We start from the raw sequence: 19,238 nt of genomic DNA on the forward strand, positions 1-19,238 counted from the left end.
AATGCTTGATTGTTTTGCCATCCAAAGAGTGTTTACAGAAGCCAAAACAACCATGCTTGCTGTCCACTGTGCAAAGAGGTGATGACATCAAGAAGACAGGTCACAAGTCTGAGTTTATAGACATTACACTCATGTTGGTATGGCTTTTCATCCACTCAGTATGATCTTATGACCCCACAACTTTACAACCTTCCCCTCTCTGGGCTTCATAGCACCTCTCCACTCTAGGTTAATCATTTCTCTGCCATTATCTGCCAACAGTTCTTATCTCTTTTGCTGTCACTTTATAACAGGGTCTCTTATCAAGCTGTACTAAATCACGTGATGGTGCCAAACCTATCACAAGTTGCAATTCTTCTGATTAGAGACTATCATGAAATGGGATACATGGTTTACAGCAGGTCACTAATGCTGGAAAAAGTACAGAGTCCACTCAAAGACATGCTTGTTACTTTCTGAATTCTTGGATATTTTTTTTGTTGTTGTTCATCACGCCGACTTTCACTGAAGGCTATCATAGCCTGAGTCTCAAGGCCAGAAAAGTTTACAGGCTGCACCTCTCCTGTACTCAATGCTGTACCCCTTGTACCCAAGGGTACAGTATATTCACACCTAATAATGTCTTCTGGTTCTCACACAGCCACCATACAGGAATCTATAAAACATGGACTTACATCAGCTGGTAAGTAACAGTTTTCTAACTGTTTTGAAGATTCTGTGTAAATATATTAGATTTCTGGGTATCCAAACTGAAAAAATCACTACCATTGGGTGAGCCTATGATTAATTTGCACATATACTTAGGCTAGAGAGAATATTACAAAACCATGTAAAAATATAAGAAAACAGATGATGATCCATAGAGTAAGAATTTTCTCTAGAGATAATGCAATTATCAAATATATATAATTAGATAATTAACAGTATTTTTATCCATTATGATTTATAATAACTGTGAAATTGTGCATGTGCATGTAGAAACATTTGCAAAAATTAGATTTAAATTGCTTCTGGCCAGATAATTCATATTGAAGAAAACCACAGGAATGGTTTTGTCTTTGCAGTGATACTGTGGTTTCTGTCAAATGCGGATTCTTTCTTATAGCTGAAAATGTCATTCAGTGGGAGTGGGCTGGGTAATAGAAGTCAGTTAAGACTTCAGAGCAGCAAAGTGAATACTTTCAGTAGCATATGGAAACAGCACCCGCTCCCTGTCAGAAAGCCATCAGGCACAGGTTGCTCTGGCTTGCAGGCACAAGGGGCATTGCACAGCCAGATGTCCCAGGCTGTCCCAGGCTGTGGTGGCTGTGGCCGAGCCCCAATGGGTGTATGTCCCCACCACCTCCCTGCCCTTCTGCACACATTTCCTGTCTCAGGCCACTCTGTCTCTCACCACACACCTGGAGCGAGGTGTCTTTCCCTGTCCCACCAGGCTGTGCCCAGGCTGAAACTGGGGCCAAGCATGCCTGCAGAAGGCTTACCAGAGGAAAACTCTCCTTCATGGAGCAGAAGGCACTTCACAAGCCAAACTAGCAGTGCTGCAGGTTCCACAGCCCAGGGTTTTGCAAGGCTGTGCCTCAGCACAGCATTTCCTGGCAGGGATGAAAGAAGGGATCTTTGGCCCACAAGCGGAATCAGGGCACGCTTTCCTCCTCTTGCCCCAAAGTGCGTCATCACAGGGCAGGTGAGGAGTTCACCCTGATGCTGGGTGTGATGTGGGCACCTTGCCATCAAGGGAGGCTTTGGGACCGTGGGGATGGAGGGCACAGCAACAGCTGCAGGAAATTGCCTCAAACATAACTGATCTTTGTCTTCTGGGTAGAGCTGCTGCTTCTCCCAGAGAAGGGCTCCCACTTTGGACCCAAGCGTGTTTCAGCGAGATGTCCCCTCAGAGTCCCTGTGCCTCCCTACAGGTGTGGGGTACTCCTCTGCACAGCTCTGCCCCCAGAAACACACGGAAAAGGTGGCAAGTCAGCTTCCCCTCCAGGTCTTTCTCTAACTTTTCCTCTTTCTGGTTGCCACAGAGGGCCCCTCTGCCTCTCTTTCCTGAGGAATAGTAAAATAATTATACATCTCATTTATCTGAAGAGTGGTTACTGAGACAAGGTTTCTTAAGGTGAAAGGATGAAACCCTAGGAGAAGGGAAAATAAGACACTCACCTGTGATATTTAGACCAATTAAATGCCATTTTCATAGTTTCCAGAAGACTGGCAGGTCTCAGTTCCCAAAATCATGTGGATATGAGAAATGACATTGCTACAGGCAGTAGCAGAGACTCTTGTCACCATATCACTAATACATGTGCTGTGTCACAAAAATACCAGGACAGATTCATACAGCATGGCCCAGAAACAAGCAGGCCTAAATCTTGGGAAACTTTCAAAAATCCTGTGTACTCTGATTCAGGGGAAGGATTCTGTCCTTCCATGACACTGCTGAGCCAGAACCCATGGTAGCATCCCTGAAAAACTCACCTAACTCAGCATTGTGAACTGATCACCACGTACCTGTAAGGGTTAAATGGAACCCACACCAAGGGTTGGGTTCCATTTAACCCTTACAGAGGGCCTCTGCTTGGAGCTGGGGGAACCAAATAGGAAGTAGCCAGATTCTGTTCTTATTTGCGCTGGAGAGTAGTTCTTTAGAAAAAAAAGCTGTCCTCCCAGGTTAGACGTACAATAAGCAGCAGGGTCACAGGCTCGTAAGAGTAAATCCTATCCCCAGGCTTTTGCTTTTGTCCTGTCCTTTCTGGCATTCTCCTTCACTTTTCCCTTTCTAACCAAGGCAGAGTGGATGGGTTTCTGAGAGGCTGCCACAGCCTCTGCACCCTCATCCCACCAGCCCCTCAGGGCAGGTACACTTGCTGCTTCCCACCACAGGGGCTGAGTCGCCCTTGTCAGGGAGCATTCTGTGCATTTCCCCATCTGGCAATAAGTTAGTTTTTGTTATAAACCACTGACATGTCACAGCTTCCTCCCAGCAAGGAGGGCATCTTCCAGCTCCCATGAATGCAAATCAGACTCCACTGGTATAAATAGCAGTGGACCTCTCCCTTGGAGGGCAAACACAACCAGCCTGGATCTGGAGTGTGAGTGATTGTTGACACCTGCTTTTAGGTTTATAGTCATACAATCAAAAAGGCAACCAGAATTCACAAAATCTTAATGGTATATCCTATCTTCCAGATGACAAACACCATATGGACTTATAAATGGTTTTATGGAAGTGCCATGATTTTTTTTCTTCTACCAGATTCTGAGGCAATACAAAGATACTTGACTAGTTTTATTTTTCCTCGAATCAGCCTCTTGTCTTAGCATCATCAGGGACATTATGCAATTTTTAAAAGCATTAGCTATGATTATTTAACAGAAATAACTGTTTCATTTACTTTTTAAAATGGTTATATAAGAGGAAAAATAATCTACTTGTAGTTTACAACTGTGATATTTTTCAGCTTGTAGAATACTTTCTGCCGTCTTCATTTTAATGTATGTCCTCAGGCAATTAATAGTATTCAAATTAGGGCTCATGAGTTTGGCAAAGTTAGTTTTTATGTTTAGTAGTAATAGGAATAGTAGCATTTTGATGTGATTAACAAAGACAGCATATACGATCTTAAAAAGTTTGGATCAGGATTTTGGCCAGCATTTATGCAGACAAAACTTTCACAGAAGTGAACAGTTTGAGCTGTGTGAGGACTGTAAGATATGCCATAAGTTGTTTTCTTCTGTCATTGGACTTTTGCTGTTACTCTTTTATCAATTTTCTTCCCACTTTTCCTGTCCTTATTTGCTTATACTGCAAATGAGCTATCTACAAAAGGAGCAGCATTTACATTTACATCCAATTTTTTTCTGTTAGTCTGATTTTAAATACCACAGTACATGACGCAAAGATGATGCCTGTGTGAGGGATCGCTTCACTACTGACAAAAGCCTCAAGCTTCTTCTCTGTGAGGGTAATTTAAAGGTCAGCTCTCAAACTTGTCTTATATATATAGGGTGAAAATGAAGAAGTGTCTGCAGGAGGATTTGTGTGCATCTGTCTTGTGGGGAAACCCATTAAAACTTCTCATGATAGATCATTATTAATGTCTAGAGTTTACTCACATATTACATGAGTACATATATATATTTATAACCTTATATATTAACATATATTGTTAATACATCCTTATGTGCAATGAGCAGACATGCAAATGTACACAATCCTTATCAAGATTTCTCAGTGTAAACTATGCCTAGTTTATCTTCTCATAGTTATTATTTTACATTATGTGCGGATAAATCTTGGGACAAATAGCTATGTATGAGCTTAAACTTTTTTCATTATAAAGATCAGCTATAAAAAATATTTTTAAATAAAGTTTTCCAAGCTTTGAAACATGAAGGGAGGGGGAGGGAAGAAGCAGACCTAAACCATCTCTTTTTTCCACCAGCAGATCAAGGTCAATTGCCTCAGCAAAAGAAATTTCATTTTTAAGCCTGTCTGTGCAGGATAGAAATCAATTATCTCTTATGATACAGAGACCGGCGCTCAGCCCTGACGGGAGCCTTGCGGTATATACAAATATATTTGGAGTTCTATTCCCAGACTAAGCTCTAGCTTTTTAACTAGAGGTTCCACACTCGGCTCCAAAAGGGTAGCACAGACAGAAACAGAATCGCCTCATCAGAACCGTAATGATCAGTGCTGGGAAGGGGCGATGGGATGGCGGCGGAGGGGAGCGTGGGGATGATCCGGGCAGTCCGTCGGCCGCCGCGGGCCAGCGGCTCCGCTCCCGGGCGCGGAAAGGAGCCCCGCTGATGGATTCGCCTCCCCGCCTCCGGCTGCGGGGGAAGCCGCCGCCCCCGCGGCAGACAGCGGCGATCAGCGAGCGCGTTTCCCCGTCGCACCATTAGCGGCAACACCATTGCCCAGGCAGTGCGGAACTAAAGGCGTTTTCCATACAGAATTCATGTCATTTCGGGGCGGGAAGGGGAGGGGGGAATTTCTAATAGACTCCCTGCTTGCAAAACTGGATCTTTAAGTGTTGAATGAAAGAGACCTGATGATGGGATCGATCCAGGGAAGCCGTGCCGCCAGCCCTGAGCACGGCTCACCCCGTCCCCAAGGGCGCCCGGGCATGCCTTAGCCCTTCCACGCCTTCCAGTTAGTTCAGCACAATGTCGGTGGGAAACTGCCTTGCAGCAACAAGTGCCGGCCGCCCCTGCCCCCAGGCGTGCGGGCCGCCCCGCGGATGGGAGCGCGCCCCGGGCGGGCGATGCTCACCGGGCCACGGCGGGGCCCCGAGCCGGGCGGGAAGGAGCAGACGGCGGCAGGACGCGGTGAAGTGTTACGACACCTCACTGATGACTCACTTACCAATAAAAGAAAGGCAATCAGAGCGATGCTTTACCACCCACTTGGCCCTGCTCGCTCCTCTCTCCGAAGTCTCCTGTCATTCTGCAGCACGCTGCTGCCAGGTGCTCATAAAAGCAGTGCATTCCGACGGGCAACAGGAGCTTGGCCGAGCTTGAAAAATGGCTTTTCGGTCAATAATTGACCGTTTGGAAATGGCTCTCTATGCCGGACCAGAGCGGAACGACGTCTCTGTAAAGCAGAAATGAATGATTAGCTGTATAAAATGAAGGCAACAGGCACAGACGTGGTCCTCTGTGGCGTGCGTTTTACTACAAAAATATTTCAGTCTGAGGCATTCACTCTGTTTTGCTGAGAGTGATCAAAACCAAACTAAACAAACAAACAAACAAACAAACAAAAAAGAAGAAGAAGAAACTGAAAAAATGAGGGGGAAGTGGGAAGTGTATTTTTGTGTTTGGAGTGGGTTGATTTAATACATTAGGGATCTTTTTTTCTGGGTTGTTTGTTGTTTTGTTTTTTTCTAGAAGGCACAGTTCCTTTCCCAAAGCCTGAGTTGGAGGCACTAGCAATCTCCATTTAATGAATCCCAAGGAACTGAATGCAATATCGCCTGGGCAAAATGATGAAAGGAGATCGTTGGCTATGAGGTTCGGAAGGTTTTGAGGTAGTCTGCTCTTTGTACTGTAGGGATGATCTGCTTATGACAGGAGGAGAGGAGAGGAGAGGAGAGGAGAGGAGAGGAGAGGAGAGGAGAGGAGAGGAGAGGAGAGGAGAGGAGAGGAGAGGAACTTTATTTGCCATGCTTTTCCTGATGTAAATAGTCTCGTAAAGTTGGGCGTGACAGGTGTGTGAGGTCAAGCAGCAAAACCGCGTTCGGAGCTTCCCCAGCTGCACAGATCCCGTGCCGGCCGCACTGCCGCACGCTGCCTTCGCCGGGGCGCTTCTCGAGGCAGCGCCACTGCGTGCCCGTGGCAGTGACAGCCTGTGCCCGACGCTGCGTGTCTATGCCGAGGACAGGATGCGTGATGCTGACTCCTTCCCCGAGCCTGGCTGAAGTCACTGTTTGCACTGAGTGATGGCTCAGAGCGGCTCTGCACCGGCGGCAAACGGGAATGTTCAGCGGGAGAGAAAGGGAGACAGGATGAGGATTTCCCTCCTTAAATACTTCCCTTTAAGTCTTTTTGATTGGTTTTGGATTTAGACTTCCCAGCGGAAGAGTTTCAGTTCTCCGCTTATTTATCTATTTCATTTGTTTCTGGGAAGTTTTTCTTGAACATCCACCACCCCGCCTCCCCCGCTCATCCCACCCCACAAATGCTCTCTTTCGCTTCTTTGCTGGGAAGGTAAATAAAACCTTCTCCGGGACACCTCCCGACACAAAGCTGGAAGAGATCATGCTATTTGTTTTTCATCGAGATCACTCCAAGCTGGAAATGTCTCTGCTTAGGGAAAAAGACTTGGAAATTTGCTGAGGTTCTGTGCCTTCTTGGAAGCTGTAAGCAATCGGAGCTTGCCTTGAAATATCATCACACGGAAACCTCTGCTTTGGAAACAGAGGTGGAAAAGCTGCAGATTACTTAACATTACAGAATGGGGTTTTTAAAATGTAAATGTACATACATTTAAATAGGGAAGTATAAAGTATTCCAGGTCTTGCTCCTTGTACTAATCAAGGCTGCTGGAAGCTCCCTGAGCCATCATCTTTTCTAATTATAATTACACGCGTCAATCAAGACCTTCAGGCAAAGTCAGAACAAGGCAGGCAAACTCAGGAGAGAAATCGCATTAAAAAAAAAAAGTTTGGAGAACTTGGTAAGGAATGGAGAAGAGATTAGAAGAAAGGGTAATTAAGGTTGCTCAAGGCAATCGTGAGAGCTAGAACTCCATGTTAAATTAAATGTAGCCACAAGGGACCAGGTATCATTTATAACATGTACTGCCCTAAACTGTTACTTCGGAGAAATGTGGATGTGTAATAACCACTCCAAAGTATTTTCATCCATAGCGATAGCTCGCAGAGTTACTTTGCCATGTACAGTTGGAACTCCCTCCAAACAATTCCCTGGCAGAATGGCACTAAGCCCCTGAGTAGGAGGGAAGAGCCCGGGGACCGGTGCTAGGGCCGCGCCCGCGGGGGAGTGTTGCCCGCTGGGGCACTTAGCCGCGGTGCCCGCGGGGGCCGCGGCCCGCCTGAGCTCCGCAGCACTCGGGCTGGTTTCGCCTGCCCTGTCCCGGATGCGGCGTTTCCTTCCCCGGCTTTTCCCCAAAACGCAGCTGCCTTCCCGGAGCAGCAGTAACGAGAGCGGCAGCAGGGAGCGCCCCGTCGGGGAATCGCCAAGCGGCGTGACCCACCCGGCGGCGAGCGAGAGGGAGGGGACCGGTTGTCCCCGATGGAGCCCAGCGGGCTGCAGGACCCAGGTCCGCAGGTGTCCTGATGGTCTGCTGTAAATGCGCTTGGAACTGTGCCCTGATGACTCTTCTCCTGCGGGGCAGGGCTGCGAGGAGATGCCGCTCCTCTGCGAGCCGCCCCCGGAGCGCTCCGGCCGCCCGTCGGGCCCAGGCGGTCCGGCCGCAGCTCGGAAGGCCGGAGGGCCGCGGCCCCGCCGCGAAGTGGAGGCCCCCGACCCGCAGCCCTCTCGGCGGGCGCCCGAGGGAGGGAGCGGAATCGGCGCTGTGCTGCTGTCGCCGCCAGTGTTGAGCCGCCCGGGATCAGCGCAAGGCGATGCTACACGGTGGCGCCTGACAGAGGGAATGTTTGTAACTAATGCACCTGGGAATAACTTCCCAAGGGCCGAAGGAGGGTCTCAACTCGAGCTACTTCTGCCCAGAAACGGGGTCATTCTCTCTAGATGGTTTTCAGCCAACCCGTCTTAGCCGTCGAACTGCTCGGTCCCGCATCTCGCCATGTTGCTGTCCTAAAACTTATTCGCAAAGGGCCTGTTTAATTGTAAAATTATAACTTGAGTAATAACGTGTTGGTATCGTTCGCCCGCTCGTGCTCCCGCCCGAAGGCGAATGGCGGAAGGTGAGAGTGGAAGGAGACAGAGAGGTCCGGGCCTCTCTGAGCGTTGGATCCATCCTCCAAATATCAAACGCTGCACAGAGAAGGGAAAAAGACATCTTCTACGCCGGTGGTGCTGACGTTGGGTTGGCTAGGAATTTGCGTTGAGTTAGCAAAGGTGTCCCAGCTACTGGTTGCAAAAAGTTAAGAGCACAGCCGAGTTCGCTCTCTGCATGTGGAGCGCCTGTGCCAGCGCGGGTTCACCCTGCGATCATCAGCACTGCTAAATAAGTTACAACAACCGCCAGTTTTCACTATCGCTCTCCCAGCCGATGGGAAATGCCATACTCCGCGATGGAGATACTTCCGCGCCTCACTTTCCATCGGAAGCAGTTTTCACCGCCAAACATTTTCAGCTTCTCCAACACTTTATACAGATTAAAGAGTCAGAGGAGAACGGGCAACCGAGCGCTCGGACGAAGGGCTCGGATGCTTTCCAAGGTGCAAATATCGCTCATCCCACACCATCAAACCTATGCGGCGCAGTAGGAACGGCGCGGAACCCCCCGGGCCCTCCCGGAGAGCGGGGCGAAAAGGCCAACGAGGGCAGGCAGACCTCCGGCCCGGCTCGCCGGGCGGTCGGCACCCAGTTGCCCCCGGAGCCCCCGCAACGCCGCGCCGCGGGACCGCTCGGCTCTCGCCGCTGAGGCACACACTTGCGAGAAACGAGTTCTTTAGGACAACTTGGAAAATAATGCCGCTTGCTGCACTGTGAGCCAGGGAAGGGGGGCTCAAGCGATGACTCTGCCAGGGCTTTGGCTTCTGTGCAAGGGAAGAGACTAGCACTGACCGATTTCGCACGACGCTTAGGGAAGGGAGACCCAAAAAGCCTGAATAAGCACAGCGAGCTCCAACACGGTTCCCGCTTGCTTGTTTCAGACTCCAGGGCTGCGCGGCGGCAACGTGTCCGCAAGGGCAGAGGTTTCCGCTGTCCACCCCCGCCCTCCCAGAGGGAGGGCGAGGGCCGGGGTCTCCGCAGCCGGCGCTGGCCGGGCGGAGGCATTGCCCCACCGGCCCCAAGAGAGATTGAGCGTGGCTGCCCACTGGCAAAGAGACACGGCCGCTGAAGGCAGTGCAGGCTTAGCCCGGCTTGGCGAGGCTGGTAGCCCGTCGGGCTCCGCTGGGGTTGGAAGGGGAGGCAACAGGCCAGACCCTCACACCGCAGCCCCGTTTAAGAACCGGGTAGGGGTGACTGCGCTGGGCCACTGTGTGTGCTCTGCACTGTGTGCGCTGGGGGTGTTGCTCATCCCGCCTCTCCCTTATTGGCTGCAGCGGCAGTGTCGGGGCCCCCCTCCGCCGGAGTCCTCGCTCCCCACAGCCCCCGGGCTCCCGGAGCGCCTCCCCGCGGGCCCGGGGCTAGAGGTCCCGACTCGGCACCTCCGCACTTGTACCGGGGGGAAAAAGGGGAGGAGGAGGGGGAGGGGAAGGAGAAGGAGGAGGGAGGGAGGAAGGGAGGAGGGGGACGGGGGTGGGAACCCTGGCCAGCAGCACCAGCGGCGGCAGAGTGCTCCTGTGCACTGTGCCGCTCCGCATGGATAGGGGCGCCGGGCTGCCGCCGTGCTGAGCCCCGGGCGGAGCTGCTGCGGGCTCCCGGGGTTCCTCCTTCCTCCCCAACACCCCCTGTCTTCCTCCTCCTCCTCTCTCCTCCGCCTCCCGCCGCCTGCAGCTCGACTACCACTCCGCGGCTCCCTTAGCCGCGGGCACCCGGCAGCTCCTCCCGGCGGCCGGGGCCGCTCGGTACTCCCGCTGCAACTGGGCAAGGGCTGGCGTGGAGCAGAGGGAGGGAAAAACAGGAAGAGGGGGAAGAGGCAGCAGCCGCCGAGCGCCCCTTGCTCCAGCTAAATCTGTGCTGCCGTGTCCAGGTGCTGGTGTCGCGGACGGACACGGAGCCCCCAGCCCGGCCCGCAGCCGCCTTGTCATGCTACCCAAAGTGGAAACGGAGGCCCTGGGACTCGCCCGGTCGAATGGGGAACAGGGGCAGATGCCGGAAAACATGCAAGGTAAGGGGGGAGACGCAGGGCGCTCCCCCTCCGCGCACGCTCGGGTTTCCCTCGGCAAAGCGCCCCTTCGTCCTGCCAAAAAAGTTTGAGGCAGTTGCTTGCGAGCTGCCCCGTCACCGCCCGCTCCGCGCCCCGCCGAGCCCCTGCCTTCCCGGGCCGGCTTTCAGGGCGGCTCGATCGAGGACAGGGGGCCGGGCTGCCAGGACCGAGGCGACGACAAAGCCCTGCTCAGAAGGTGCAAACGGGGCCGAGAAACTGCCAAGCATCTGGCCTGCGAGAGCCTACCCTGGGGTGCAGACGTCCCGTCGGACGCTGCCCGGCCCCGCTGCAGATCCAGGGGATCTCGGTCTAATCCCCATTCCGCGCAAAACTGCCTCGAAGTTTGTGGCAGGTGGAGGTACGCGTGGAAGTTCTGGCGAGCACCCTGCGTCTCACACGCCGTCCCGAAACGGGACCCGAGGGCTCTGTCTCGCGGGTGAGGCGCCCACAGGCACCGTGCAGGTGGTAGCGGCGGTGTAGCGAAAACTTCTCAGGAGCTCTGTGGCGGATTTGCGGGGTACCCAGGAAGGCAGAGGGATGCCCAAGCTGGGATGGTGCTGGAAATGTCTATGTCGGGCGGCGGGACCGGGCTGTTCCCGGTGCCATACTCGGGGCCGGAGCAGTGCGCGGAGGGAGGCGGCGCAGACCCCGCTGAGGGTCGGCTCCCTGCCTTGGAGCCCGGTATGGCCGCCCCGCCCCGCGCGACTCTCCCGGGGCAGAAACTCCCGTCCCGGCTGCTCTTTAGAAACTGTCCCATCTCCTCTTGGGAGCCTGCTGGCAAGGAGAGGCAGGGTGGGCCGGGGGTTTCGGAGGTGCTGGGAGCGACCCGACCGCCCCTTTTCTCTCCTGGGGAGGATGCTCCGTGCAAGGGCGCGGCGCTCGGAAAACCCCTGCTTTCCCACTCTTTCCTACGGGGAGGACAACCTCGTCCCAGACCCTGGAGCCGCGACCGCGGGAGCAGAGGGGAGGGCCGGGCCCTCCTCCTCCTCCGCCTGTGGCCGCCCCGTGTCCGCCCCATGCCGCTGACAGGAGGCGATCCCCGGCCGTGCCGAGGTGGCTCAGGAAACGTTTTGCCGGCAGTGTGACGGCGGGATAATGCTCCCGGGAGCTCCGGGAGCTCCCTCGAGCGCCGGGTGCAGCTCCTTGCCTTGGCAAGCCGGGCCGGGGGCTTCGGGCCGAGTCTCATCGCCCCGCTGCCCCCGAACTGCGGCAGCCGCGGAGTTAAAGACAAAGAGGCGACATCCTGAGCGGTCCCGCGGCGATGCTCAGCGCCTCTCGTCGTGTTCAGGAATCCTCCGCTGCCACAGTGCTTGTCGAAAAGGTGGGAGGTTTAGCGGCAGGGAAGGGGAAGGAAACCGGCCGTGCACTGACCAGCAAGGTTTTTTCTTAGAAGTAACCGGAGCGGCTGACCGGGCTCCTTGTGAGGGTTAGCCTGGCTCGAGTGGGCACGCTCCGGGCATTCATTCCGCATATTTTAGCCCCCCGTTCCCTCCTGACCGCCGGCTTCTCCCCGAGCGGCAGAAACTTCAGGCGGCGCCGGCGTGCAGGTTTCACGGCAGCCCCCGGTAGCGGGGGACGCCGGGTCCGCCGGCGGGGCAGAGCCTGAGCGCGTCCCCCGAGCACGGCGGCCCCGGCTCGCGTCTCTCTGCCGACACGGGAACAGCTAAAAGGCGTTTCCCCCGGACCGCGGAGCTGCCGGCTGCCACAGCCGGGGGTGCCAGCACGCAGCGCTTGCCCTGGCCCGCAGGGGTGGCGGTCATCCCGAGACTACGGGCTTGGGAGGCGCCGAGGAGGTGGTTTTAACCTGGTTTCGCGAGTAACTAACCTGGATTTCATACGGGGCAAAAGTGCTGGGGCCGTGAGATACAGCTTTAGTCTAGCTAAAAATTTGCTGGCTGATGTTGAAAGAAAACTTTAACGGAAAATAATTACTTTCAATATACAAGTGACAATCTTTTCGTTCTGCTTTTTTAAAGCTTACACCTGATCATTTTCGGATTTAAATGAATTCTTTCAGTTTGTGATTCCATAAAATAAGGACTAGGCACTAAAGGCACTCTATAAGTATAAATACTTAGAACATAAAACTTAGAAGCTGATGCATTTTACTACACTTGCTAAGTACCGTGCAGATTTGCTGATGATGGGAAGTTGAATGTCTCCATGCAATTTGTTTTTTTTAAATAAAACTTTTTTCTCCCTCTTTTCAGTGGTGTTCTTGTTTAAGTAAGCTTTGTCTCTAGATAAGAAAGTTGCAGAATATTTGAGTTAGTAATGTAAATTCTAATTGAATATGATATTTCTCCTTTCCCCCAGTGTCTCAGTTTAAAATGGTGAATTACTCTTATGATGAAGACCTTGAAGAGCTGTGTCCAGTCTGTGGAGACAAAGTATCTGGGTACCATTATGGACTTCTCACCTGTGAAAGCTGCAAGGTTCTGTACTAATCAGTCCATAAACACGAGTATAGCAAAACTGTTTCAAAGAACAAGCAGAAAAAAAGGATAATAAATAAAACAGATGTATAATATTTTGGGGGGTTTTTTATATGTTTCTTAATACATTCACGTTAAATAATTAACCACCAAAAAGCTTTAGGATGCAGAAGTCTCTTTGAGAGAGACCTCTGCACAAATGCAAATAACTGGGACTGTTTTGCATTGTACTTTTGTCACTGTTTTTTAGTATTTTGCTGTCGTGATGTAGTTCTAGAACAACTTTCATTGCTAACTGTGCTAAATACTGGTTTTAGTTGATTTATATTTCTTTTTCTGGAAGATAAAGTAGGAAGATTATCCTTCATGCAGATCAGCTTTGCAAAATCTAATGGAGCTTTCTTAAGATTTTTATTTTCATTCTTCACTATTGCAATGTCGATCTCTGTGATTATAATGACCATGCGCTTTTTTTCATGCAAACTCTGTCACTTTGACACACAAAGTCAAGTAACCAATTAACACATAGAAAGATGAATATACCTGTGTTGGTCTATTGTGCTATAAGGTTTAAATAATTGTGAATTTATGTCAGATTTTTCATGTAAAAATTTTTAAAGGGTATTTACAGTTACTTAAGCAGTGCAATGTAAGTGGAGTTCCTTTGCCAGAACAATGCAATTTAAAACACTCGGTTGCATGGAAAAATTAACTAAGCCCACTATATTTTCACTAAAAAAACAATCAATGAGAAGTGAATGACAAGCACGTACTATCCCTCCAGCATGCCCCACTGGGATGTAAAATAGCCAGAGGTACTCTGTACTACTCTTATCTTTGCAACTACTTATTTCATGTAAAACTACTTGAAAATGAAGACTTTAATAATTCTGCAATGATTTAAGAATGCGAAAGGAAGCGGTCAGTGTCACTATTTGTGCCACTGGTGTTAGAGGCATGGAAGGCTACAGCCTCCTTAAAGTCTCACCAAGCTTTGATATTAAGTCTATAAAACATAGCACTAACACAAGAAAACCTCCTTTGCAATCTGGTGGCTATCTCCTGGGCTCAGCTGGCTAATTTAAAATAAACTATGTAACTTTGTAAGTGCTTGAATGGCTTCTGAAAATTACCTTACAATGAGTTCCATGAAATGCTGAATGAAACACACGTTCAAGCAAAACAGGCTAATTTTTGTGTCTGTCATACAGGGATTCTTTAAGCGAACAGTCCAGAATAACAAAAGGTACACATGTATAGAAAATCAGAATTGCCAGATTGACAAAACACAGCGAAAACGATGTCCTTACTGTCGATTTCAAAAATGTCTAAGTGTTGGAATGAAATTGGAAGGTAAGAGCTATAGTCTTGTTGATATCTTCAACTATACTATAAAATTATAGGATAAGATGTTAATGCATTGTATTTTATATTAAAAAGTTATATAGTTATGGCTTTGAAATGTTAACAAAAGGTTACTTTGTATGGTCAGTGAAATTGTTGCTTTATAAAAAAAATCTAATAAGTAAATGGTAGATTACTACCATTAAGGAAGCAGTCAAAACCATAGTCCATTTTGTCATATAAGTATATAGTTTGATATTTCAGGCTTTTCAAGTTCGTGAATTCATGGATGTAGATTGAATAATTTTGCAGCTTTTAAAAAAGACTTAATTTAGATTAAATATAAAACAACTGTCCAGATTAGAAATAAAATTATTCATTTGCTATGGAGAGTGATCTGATTTTATTTGCATTTTATCTAGGGTTGGGTTGTTTTGGTTTTTTTACATATATTCTTCATATGTAAAAAAACCAAAGGGAGAACAAAAAGAAACAGATAAAATAAGGGTTTTTCTCAGACTGACTTGCCTTTGAGATTAAGGAGCCAAATAATCTCTAAAGTTGTGTCCTATATTTTTGTGATGCTGTACCTGCAAGGCTGTTGTGATTGAAAGAGGATAAGGCATTTTGAAGTATACTTTTTGACTTCATTTCACTTTGTCATCTACAGAGAACAATGAAAAGTGTACAATACCCTTTCAGATAACCAAATGCAAAAATATCATCAACGTGAAGTTGCGAATCATGCATGGTTCATTCTAACTTTGATATATAAAATATTAAAATTCAGATTTCACAGTAGATGGCATTTTTCCTTGACCAAGGACAATTTCTTAAATTCCTTACTGTTACGACTGTATGAAGTGACATTCACCCTAGACGCTTAGCCAGAAAAAAATCAGGCCAAGGAGGAAAACTGCAAGCCATGAAGGGAACCTGAAAGGACAAGAGGCAGTCACCAGGCTCTGGCAAAGGGAAGCTGTTGATACAACTGAAGATAAACAGAAAAATCAGCCTCCTGCAGTTTGATTGATTCAATAGTGTTGTATTTGCCCACAAGACTGAGCTAGCACTGACACACTGCACTAAACATCCTGAATCATTGCATGTGCTTCCAAATTCAAACAGTACAATTACAGGACATGTGGAATCCTTTTGTCATTGTTGGCATTATGAAGAAGGATAAAATACATTTGTCTACTCCTACTTTCAACTCTTCTCACTTGCTGACAATGATACAAGACTAAACTTTGTCTTCTGTCATTACACAAAGTTCACCTTAAATTTAAGTGGGATGTATACAAAAGCACTTCCTAATCCTATTTGGCTCACAGCTTTTAATTGCAGAGTACCTGTGGGGATACTGTGTATACAGATTTAAAATTAATTACATTTACTAGTGATAAAATTAATTTAATGCATTTTGTTAAAAGTCAGCATTCAGAAGTAGTATTGGCAGCTCATTTTTCCTACAAATTCAAACAAAACACCTGTAGTTTTAAAGGTACTGCAGAAAATGTACTTTAGCTTTCTTATCTACACATCCATACAACTTCTTTTCCGCTGTTTAGAAAATTGGAAGAACATGTGTTCTCTTAATTGTAAATACTTGTGACATTTATATATGTATTTCCCTGATAGTGATATATAAAGCCTTAAAAGTCGAGTTCATAAATTACCATGAACCAAAAAAATCATTAAGCGCTAAAGTCCTTACGTGATAAGGTACAGTATTATGCGTATCTAGCATTCATAATAAATTTTTAATGTCCTACTAATCCCTAAGATAAAAAGCTCAAGAACTTAACCTCCAGCAATCTCAGCAGTCTCAACATGTCACCAGGCTGTCAAAGGTTCCTCTTTCAATCTAATTGCCGTTGGGCAAGGTGGGCTTGGTGAAAGCTCCTCACTAGTCCATCACATATATCCCATGGTGACAGAGACTGCGGTGACAGAGACCACCAGTATGACTCCCAAGGCAGCTGTTAAGTAGGATTTGTTTTAATTATTTCTAATTCCAGAGATATTATAAGCCAGAACAGTGTCAATAGTTTCTGTTTCACTTCTATCTTCACGTAGAAGGCAGCAAGCTGACAGCTTTCTCTCTGCACATTCCAACTGCAGCTAAACATTTCCATAGAGCTCAGCTAACTAGAAATCTCAAAGTTTTACACCAACCTGGACAGAATCATCAAAAGGAAATGCTTCCCTTTTGCCAAGAGAATTGTATTCCTCTTTGTGACTACTGAACATTTCACAATTTACATTTCAGATGTTTTGCTGCGGTGGAAGGCAGTAATGGAATGATTATAATGAGACAATGTGGTCTGCTGGATACGTCTCAGACAAATTCTGGACTTCAGCCCTTGTTTCTTAATGACATATTAGCTTGATATAAACCCAAATGTACATTGAGATTTCCACATGATCCCATAGCAGGTGTGAAATTCCTGTAGCCATCCATTGTGTTTGTCCCTGTGTCCTAATCAATGTACAGAGAAGTCCTTCTTTGTTAGTAATATATGCATGTGACATTTAAATCACTAGAAAAAATTGACATTTTTAAAGTCAAAATAAATCCTTTTCCTTAGGAACAAAAGTGCAACTCTGAATTTGGAAAAAAAAAAAAAGAGTTAAATTTTTACATTTCTGCTCCTTCCTAATATCTGTTTGATTACAAATGTCAATTCCAAGTGTTAGTAATGATTTACTTCCTCCTTTCCCCTGACAGCTGTGCGAGCTGACCGAATGCGTGGCGGTCGAAACAAGTTTGGACCAATGTACAAGAGAGACAGGGCATTGAAGCAGCAGAAGAAAGCTCTTATCCGAGCCAATGGACTGAAACTGGAAGCCATGACTCAGGTGATCCAAGCAATGCCAACTGACCTGACAATATCCTCTGCAATCCAGAACATCCATTCAGCTTCTAAAGGCCTACCTCTGAACCATACTGCCTTGCCTCCTACAGACTATGACAGGAGTCCCTTTGTGACCTCTCCCATCAGCATGACAATGCCGCCCCACGGCAGTTTGCAAGGCTACCAAACCTATGGCCACTTTCCAAGCCGTGCTATCAAGTCCGAGTACCCTGACCCTTACACCAGCTCACCAGAGTCAATAATGGGCTACTCATACATGGATAGTTATCAAACAAGCTCACCAGCCAGTATCCCACATCTGATATTGGAACTCCTGAAATGTGAGCCTGATGAGCCACAAGTCCAAGCTAAAATCATGGCATATCTGCAGCAAGAGCAAGCCAACAGAAGCAAACATGAGAAGCTCAACACATTCGGGCTTATGTGCAAAATGGCTGACCAAACCCTCTTCTCCATTGTTGAGTGGGCGAGGAGTAGCATCTTCTTTAGAGAACTTAAGGTAGGTAACAATTTTACATTATATTATCATTCAGTCAAGAAAAAAATACTATTTCTTACAATCTTGTACTTCAAGCAGGAAAGCACGAGGTTTTTTTTCTCCCCCCCCCCCCCCCCCCAGCATCTCATTCTTTATTTATTTGGTTTGAAGTATGCAAGCTATTAGAAGGGAAACTTGTTGCTGACTTCCACCTGAGCCTGTAATTAGCTGTAGCAAAGAGATTCAATATTCAGTTCAGCTTTTCTGTACTTCAATATTTATCACAACTATTGTTAACATCCACAGGGCCTCACATAATCCTACTCCCTCCCTGTCAGCATCGCTCACTGTCTGGCTTGAACTCAGGGTTGTAAGCACACCTGTTCCACCATTCCACATTGATTTGTGTAATTATTTCATTACCTTATTTAACATATGGGGGAATGCCATTTCTGTCCACCTCCATTCACTTTATATAAGTCCATATTTGGACTATTCAGTTTCTCAATGGGATATTATTTTATACATTCCCGTGTATCTTATTAACTGCGCAGGCTGAAACCTAAGCAGGATACACACGGAACAGAAAGCAATGTGGAAGTAGATACCTCAAGGACTCCTTTTGATTCTCATCACCACTGATACATGGAGGATTCCTTTAGTCTAGGCTGCTACAATGCTCTTATTTTTGCTGGAGCACCCAGGAAATCCTTCTGCACAGCTTTCTGGTGGACAGAAATTCCCCCATTTACGTTTTTCAGGCTTATTGTTAAAGCAGCTTTGTGGTCTGAAATTTCAAATCAGAAATTTTAAGCCAGAAATTTGAGATCAGACAATAGGTATGAACTACAGTTTTAGCCACTGTTTCGATACAAAAATCAGCTCTGGAAAGAATAATCTTCAGTCTCAAAAACACCCTCAAGATGGTGAACTAAACTCACATCTGAGTTTCCCTGTTACATTACCAGGTACTGTGTCTGTCTGCTACAGAGAGATATTTTTGCCACATTTGCTACTGATATCTGTAAAGTTTTGTGACTGCCTGTAATTTCTGACTACTTTCAAACTAAGAGAAAATAACTCAGCTTCCAAATATAACAATTACTGTAGGATTTCACTGTGAATTGAATCTACTTGAGTTAAGAGCACAAAAGGAAGATCCATTGAAAAGCTGCACTCAGAGAGCTTGCCACAACAGCATGTCTGTCATGACCATAAGGACATGGACACATGACATAAAGTCAGATTACAAGAAAAGCAAGCTGTATATGCTGCATATGCAACTCCAGCTTCTTGCCATTTTTTTGGGAGAATGGTTGCAGGAATCACTGAAAGCTCAGTCTATTCAAAGAGAAAGAAGACAGGAAGTTTACTTAGAGAGGAAAACCAAAATGCCTTAAAGACAGTAAAAGACTCTCACATGTTTGCTATCTCAGTTGTATACCATTTTGTAGTCAGCTATAAGCCATGCTACTCATTTTAAATAATTTAAAAGTTGAAATTAAGAACATGTTATATTTCCAGTAGACTATGTGGCAAATATCTGAGACCAGATTTTTCTGTCCATACACTGGGGAGTATTTTAGTCTAGACTAAGGTACTCTAGAGTTAAAAGTGACTATCTTCTATATACC

The 19,238-nt window shown here is 47.5% G+C and overlaps 1 protein-coding gene across 1 annotated transcript in view; it reads left to right on the plus strand.

The window, feature by feature from the left end:
- The first annotated feature begins 618 nt into the window (after nucleotides 1-618).
- Nucleotides 619-19,238, plus strand: part of NR5A2 (nuclear receptor subfamily 5 group A member 2) — an 84,219-nt gene continuing 65,599 nt past the window's right edge. The window contains exons 1-5 of the mRNA XM_054286061.1: nucleotides 619-682; nucleotides 10,292-10,429; nucleotides 12,785-12,903; nucleotides 14,115-14,256; nucleotides 16,979-17,625. Coding sequence (XP_054142036.1) covers nucleotides 619-682; nucleotides 10,292-10,429; nucleotides 12,785-12,903; nucleotides 14,115-14,256; nucleotides 16,979-17,625 — 1,110 coding nt within the window. The remainder of the gene's footprint in view (nucleotides 683-10,291; nucleotides 10,430-12,784; nucleotides 12,904-14,114; nucleotides 14,257-16,978; nucleotides 17,626-19,238) is intronic.

This window comes from Melozone crissalis, unplaced genomic scaffold (assembly GCF_028551555.1).
Source record: "Melozone crissalis strain CALT ecotype California unplaced genomic scaffold, PUWL_Pcris_2 ptg000045l_1, whole genome shotgun sequence".
In the NCBI taxonomy this organism is placed as follows: Eukaryota; Metazoa; Chordata; class Aves; order Passeriformes; family Passerellidae; genus Melozone; species Melozone crissalis.